This window comes from Corythoichthys intestinalis, chromosome 15 (genome assembly GCF_030265065.1).
Source record: "Corythoichthys intestinalis isolate RoL2023-P3 chromosome 15, ASM3026506v1, whole genome shotgun sequence".
NCBI classification, from domain to species: Eukaryota; Metazoa; Chordata; class Actinopteri; order Syngnathiformes; family Syngnathidae; genus Corythoichthys; species Corythoichthys intestinalis.
Window position 1 is genome coordinate 35,535,170 of NC_080409.1, and position 7,113 is coordinate 35,542,282.

The following is a 7,113-nucleotide window of genomic DNA, read 5'->3' on the forward strand; positions in this document are numbered from 1 at the left end:
ATTAAAATGATTATTATCAAATCTGGATATGTTAGTGTTATGAAACCGAAGAGGTGATTACATTTTGAAAGAATGAGGTCACAGAGGTTATAAAAGCAACTTTTTGATAACTTCTTAAGGGAGTGCCCACTCTTAACAAATGTGATGATTAGAGATGTCCCGATCGATCCCGATCACGTCATTTTCAAAGTATCGGAATCGGCAAAAAAATATCGGCCATGCCTTTTTTTAATGTATATATATATTTTAATTAAATCGTTTTCTAATTTTATTTAACATTACAGACATAATATGTTACACTCATCCAGAGTCTTTAGTTTAGGCTTAAGGTAGGGTTATCAAATTTATCCCGATAACGGCGGTAATTAATTTTTTAAAAAATGTATCACATTAAAACATTAACGCAATTAATGCATGCACTGCACGACCCACTCACGCATTGTCGCGCTCAATCTGTAACGGCGCCGTTTTACCTATATAGAGAGATAAAAGGCAGCGTAGAATGAGGAGAGTGAAATTTGGCAGCCTTTGGAGCCTTTTTTTAATTGGCTAAAGCCTTACAATCCCTCTCCCTACAATTAGAAACATCATAAGAAGCAATGTAGCAATTGATCTTTTTTCTTAACACCTTATGTTATTTCCCAACGCAGAGAAGATATATCAATTAGTAGCACTACGAAGTCATGGTTCCACTTCCCATCATGCATTTGGGCATGGCTACAGTATCATTTACTGAAAGCTCAACAAATACACTAGATGGCAATATTTAGTCACAATATACAAAGTCACAAGTCTTTCTATCCGTGGATCCCTCTCACAGAAAGAATGTTAATAATGTAAATGCCATCTTGACGATTTATTGTCATAACAAACAAATACAGTACTTATGTACTTTATGTTGAATGTATATATTCGTCCGAGTTTTATTCATTTTTTTCTCAATGCGTTGCCAAAATGTATATGATCGGGAAAAATTATCTGGAATGATTGGAATTGAATCGGGAGCAAAAAAAAAGCAATCGGATCTGGAAATATCAGGATCGGCAGATACTCAAACTAAAACGATCGGATCGGGAGCAAAAAAAAAAAAAGATCCGAACAACCCTAGTGATGATGCTTTTAATTTGCTGTAGTTGTTGCCAGTGTTGTTAATAATGGCGTTAGAATATAACGGCGTTATTTTCTTTAGTAGTAAGTAATCTAATTAATTACTTTTCTCATCTTGGCAACGCCGTTACCGTTACTGAGGCGGGAAAGGCGTACGTTACTATGTTGGTTGACTGATGCGATAAAAGTCTGAGAAAGACGGACTCACGGAGACGAGATAGCAGAGCAGGGAGCAGGCAATGGAGGGTGACGCCGTTGCAAACGCGATGCTACTATGCTAGGTGGCTCCAATAATACCTGACTGTAGCCGATAGCCCACAAACTACGCCCACATGATGCTTCGGTAGATATCACATGTGGCCAGAACTAGATGCAAATGACAGACACGGCTGCATTAGCAACATGTATAATAAACAGGGGTGCACTTTTTTTTTTTTGCCCAGGTTCTCAGAGGAGGACCTGGAGATGTGACTTGGTCCTCATTGAGCTTGAGAACCGACCCGCCTGATGCGATAAAATTATGACAAGCTTTACTTAGAGCCAATTACCTTTAATTAATTATATTAAGAATTAATGCTTTATTAACATCAACTGGCACAACAACATTGCCATTACTTTGAAGTGAAATATAAAGAAATAAACATAAAAGCACTAATTCAAAATAAAGGGCATTATGCGGCTCCCACATTAACTCCAAGCCTTTGTAAAAGTGGGATGTCCTCCTCATAAGAGCTCATTGAACGTGCATGTTTAGCTTTGTGAAATGCAAGCAAAAACACGTTTGTCAGTGCATGGCGCTGTTCTTCAACTTTATTCCGCCACTTGTCCATAGGACGAGAGGGGTCCTGTCTGACATCGATAGTTTGCTTAACTCATTCACTCCCAGCCATTTTCACCAGAGCAAGGCCCTTCGCTCCCGGCCGTTTTACTAGATTTTGACTGATTTTGCAAAGCCGCAGTAAGTTCTGTTCTATTGCTATATAAATATGGAAGCCACCAAAAGAAAGATTAGACTCTCTTATTTCAGCAGAAAAAAAGTAAGTTCATATCATTTTCCATTCTTTAGAAATCAGCATTAGAAAATAGCTTAGTTTGAGCAATTTTCCAATTTCTGATGAAAAAACGGAGAAAATGAGCTTTTTGTAAACGCATACATTTTAAACATAACTTTGACTTTAACACAGCAATTTTTTGTTGCTTTAGTGACATCCCAAACACCTGAACAATGTTTTCCTTTTACAAAATATCACAAACAAAAAGACAAATAGGCGTCCAATCGGTTGTTCTGCTTGGTCGTCCACCACCTGGCATCCATTCGGTCGTCTTCCGCCAGCGACCCGGCTTTGCAGCTTGGCCTCTCGTTGCCATTGAATAGGGTTGCGGGTCTTACCAAATGCGCTACTGCCCTCCAAAGGCCAGTTTTATTGCTTTAAAATTGATTTTCTGCTTTGTACCTCAATTGAATCAGAAGCCAGAGATGTCTTTTTTGGAAAAAACGTAAAAGACGTATAAATATGCCTTTGGGACACTGAAATAATTAAAAAATTGAACGTACTTATACGTTTTTGGGAGCAAATGAGTTAATTGCCACATGCTGTTTTTTTCGTGCTTTTCAAAGTTTGGATGGCTGAAATTCTTTGACCCTACATAAAATGCGACAGCGACATTGGGATTCTCACGGCATATTTTGTACCACATTTCCGTGCGAGCATCATTTGCTTCTAGCCATGGTAGCTCCTGCAGCCACTTTTCAGCAAAAGTCCTTTTTTTCGTTAGCTCCGGTGACGTCTCTGTCTGTCTTTTGACGGGCGAACACGGAAATAATTACTCAGTGGGGCCTGCCTCTTTGACATTTTGAGAAGTGATTTTCTCGTGTCCGCCGCAAATACAGTAGTCAGCCATTGGTACGCAAAAGCGTATGGAAGCCGTTGAGGGCCAGAGCATTTGTCTATGTCCAGTACACATGCGCGCATGCGGACCACTTATGTGCACCCCTGATAATAAAGAACTAAATGCGTTAGTAAACAGCCACCATCTTAAAGCAGTAGACTTCACAGGAAGGCTCTGTTGCAGAGAACCTTCCTAGCGAACCTAAGTAACTTTTTATCTAAAATGCTCCTAAATCGGCAAAATCTTGACTGAAATTTATCTTTAAATGATGAAATAGTTTTAAAACTTACACATGTCAAAAGTAAACAGAAGAGAACTAATGCAATAATGGGAGCAATTTTAACAACTTTAAAGGTTGATTCACAACATTAAATGACTTCCACACATAGCAAAGGTTACTATCTAGTTATCGCAATATCCGCAATACCCCTGTGTCAAGTTAAGTTTAGGGTAAAGAATTGGGCTAGGGCCAATCGTCCCCCCCAAAAAACCCTTTAAACTTCACATTGTGTGACCTGTTTTTTTTTTTTTTTTTTGAGGAAAAAAAAGAAGAAAATTATCACCAGTTACTTTACCAAGTAACTAATTACTCTTACATTCAGGTAACTGAGTTACTAACACAATTACTTTTTGGGAGAAGTCATTTCGAACTGTAATTAATTACTTTTTTAAAGGAAGATTAACACCGTTGTTGCCCCGTTTTTTTGTAGGCGAAAAGTTTGGCACCTATCGCTTCCCACATTTTGCACCGTTACAACTTAAAAAAATGTTTTAAAAATTCATAAGACTCATGGTTGTATTTTCATTAGCTCAAAAATTCCCAGTCCCTCACAAAACTTTTTTGGACCTAAAAAAAGGCCCATTCATTTAGATTTTCTATTAACTCATATTATGTTTCAGCTCAGACCCACACAAAAGATCCATTGGTGGAGGCACCTAAAAAAATGCCTATTGTTGGTTATTATTCCTCATGAAAAAATTAGACATATATATATATATATATATATACACACACAGTACTGTGCAAAAGTTTTAGGCAGGACACCTGCCTAAAACTTTTGCATAGTACTGTATATTTTTATTATATTATGTATATACAGGATATACTGTATGTATATATTTTCCCCAAGTGGAAGCTTCCATGATCCTAATAAATTTAATAATTAAAAAAAAAATATATATATATATATATATATACTGTGCAAAAGTTGCCTAAAACTACTGTATAGTTTATACTGTATAGTTTATACTGTATATATATATATATATATCTTTTTTATAACCCAAAATAGGCACTTGCCCTAAACTTTTCTTGAATGATGTATATGTATATGTGTATATATATATATATATATATATATATATATATATATATATATATATATATATATACACATACATACACACACACACACAGGACACCTGCCTAAAACTTTTGCACAATACTGTATATGTATATGTATATATATATATATATATATATATATATATATATATATGTATATATATATATATATAAAATATAATTATTCCACATCATTCTACTTTATGATCATGAAATTCCAACATTATTGTAGTAAAACTATTACATCCCCACAATTTTTCACATTTTGTATCTTGACTTTATTTCAGCGGAATTACCGTTGCCACAAAATATTTCAAATGTTCTCTTTTCCACATTACATTTTGACTTTATCCTCCTAAAATTCCACAATTTTACATAAAAATGTGATTTTATTAAAAACAAAACAAAAAAAAGATTTTTCTGGTAAAGTTACAAGTCCCACTGTTGACCAATGGTAACATTGTGACTTTATTTCCTTCTTATTTTCTTTTTTGGGGGGCTGTGCCATAATTGGCCCATCAGGACTCTCTTCTGGCCAGCCCCATCATTCTGGACTTGGCCATCTTGACGGAGCTGTGTCAGCGCGTGAGCTTTCGGCTCGATGGTGAGACCAACTTTCAGTCCTTCCACAGCGTCCTGGCGTTGCTCTCCTTCCTTTGCAAGGCCCCGCTGGTCCCACCTGGGACCCCCGTCATCAACGCCTTCTTCCGCCAGAGAGCCTCCATAGAGAACATCATGAGGTACAAGCAGTGTTGGGGAAGATCAGGTCACAAATTTCAAAATGAACTAGTACAGTTTTAGTTCGTCGGAAATGTTGCACTCATTTCCAAAAATGAAGTATGACAAGAAATTTGATTGCATTTTCATGAGTTAATTTTTATTCTTTTGAAAGTTAAATAAGGACAATCGATGCTCATTTTCAATTTAGTGGCTTATTCAATGTCGTACCGCATGTTTCACGTCACTTCCACTCATTAATGTTCGTGACGTTAGCAACTGTTTCTATTGGGGGGACACGCTACCGTTTGTCCCCAATAGTAAATGAATGGAAATCGTGTACGAAGGAGATTTTTACAGAGCTAAACCTACCAATTCTGTCCGAAAATGATGTCCCTGGTGCCAAATCAACTGGTAAAGATGTGGAAGAACATACAAATGTTCAGTTAAAGAGATGGCTTGAGTGCCGAGGGCTGAAAAAGAGCCGAGCTGATTCGCACCTTTTTCCTTACGCCACTGACAATGACGTTCTCCTGTTTCAACAAGCTATCCTTTACCCCCATATGCCCTGTCTTTCTTCTATATTATATCCTCTGATTGTCTTACGTCTCTGACCGTTCTTGGGGGTAATTAATAGTGTTAGTTTTGTGTAGCGATCGAAAATGCTACGCAGTGACAGCGAACGAACACTTTAAATTTTTTCATTAATAACATCATAATTCTATTAATTTATTTACACCTCCCCCTTACTAAAGTTGTTTGTTTACAGCAGAAAAGGTAACAACGGTGGCAGTCAGATAGTACTTTAATTTTTTCCTGGTCATTCATTTTCAGAAGCAGCACGGCAAAACGCCACGCTAGAAAATAAGTAAAAATATCACCTCTTTTGGGATGCTGTGGCAGTCAATGGGTTGGAAATGTCATTTGTAGGACCATGACCCCCAACAAAATTTTTACTGCATATGAAGGTGAATGACTTCGCCTTGCTGGCGTTAAACTGGTCTTTCGGACGTCCGCACAAGCTGATCTATTGTTCACATTTTTTCCTTTGAGTCTTTGGTTTTGGGAAACGTACGAAGAAAACATCTTTCGTATGTGGACGGTCGTAATATCGAGAGTCGTTTCTACAAGTTCCATAATAGCAGTGTTTGATCGGCATGTTTGTTTTTGAAAGATTACAGGAGAAAACGAGCAGAAATATAATGGTTTGGATGCGAGGGTGTGTCTATAATCTCCCATTTCCGCTTTACGATGCGACATAACGGTCTAAAAAAAGCATTTGTGCGGTACGCTATTACAGTATATAATAGCATTAAGCTAACAGCACTTCTCAAGATAAAATCTATTTTGGATTTTAATGCAAGGAATATGTTACTTTCGTCGTGTGTTTAGTGTTAGTTTACTTCAGTCTTATAAAAAGACTTGAAATCTATCAGCATTGAACTCTTTTTGATGGACTTCAAAATCTGCCAAACTAGTCGTTTTCTATCAGCACCATGTTACGGTCAATTAAATATGTAACACCATTTACCATTAAGCAGCTCGTATTGCTTTTCAAAAGTGCGCCATCGCATTTTGATGTTGTTCATGTTCGCCCAAAATATGGACTCATTCAGGTACACCACTGAGTAGAGCATTTTTATGGGGTTCACATTTTTTCTTGAAATGTGTTCTTTTTCCAGGGCATGTCTGGGCCTGCCCCCTCAAAGCCACATGCTTCTGGAAGAAAAGCTCCAGAGGAATTTTCTGGTTGCAGAGCACGTCAACAGGGAAGTAGCCACCCCGAAGGAGAAGAAGAAGGCGATGGCCAGCATCAACCACACGGAGATGACCAACGGCGTGCATGACTACGACGACGCCGAGCACTCCAAGTAGACGGCAAATGTTACACAGAATTGAGATCCTGAATGTCATTTCAGACACGTGTTAAAGTAGACAGCTCAAAAGGCAAAGACACACCTTTGAATTTTGAAAACCATCCATATTTGTTGTTAAATCTGTCTGTACCTTTGATACATCCAATACATTCATACAATGTTAATTAAAGCTGTTAT

At 37.4% G+C, this 7,113-nt stretch overlaps 1 protein-coding gene across 4 annotated transcripts in view; it reads left to right on the plus strand.

Annotated features, from left to right (window-relative positions):
• The window catches only part of LOC130930661 (inositol-3-phosphate synthase 1-A-like), a 33,195-nt gene extending 26,082 nt beyond the window's left edge, over positions 1-7,113 (plus strand). For all 4 annotated transcript variants that reach the window (XM_057858660.1, XM_057858661.1, XM_057858662.1 and 1 more), the window contains 2 exons: positions 4,865-5,082; positions 6,742-7,113. In XM_057858660.1, the coding sequence (XP_057714643.1) occupies positions 4,865-5,082; positions 6,742-6,934 (411 nt within the window). In that variant the 3' untranslated portion in view covers positions 6,935-7,113. The remainder of the gene's footprint in view (positions 1-4,864; positions 5,083-6,741) is intronic.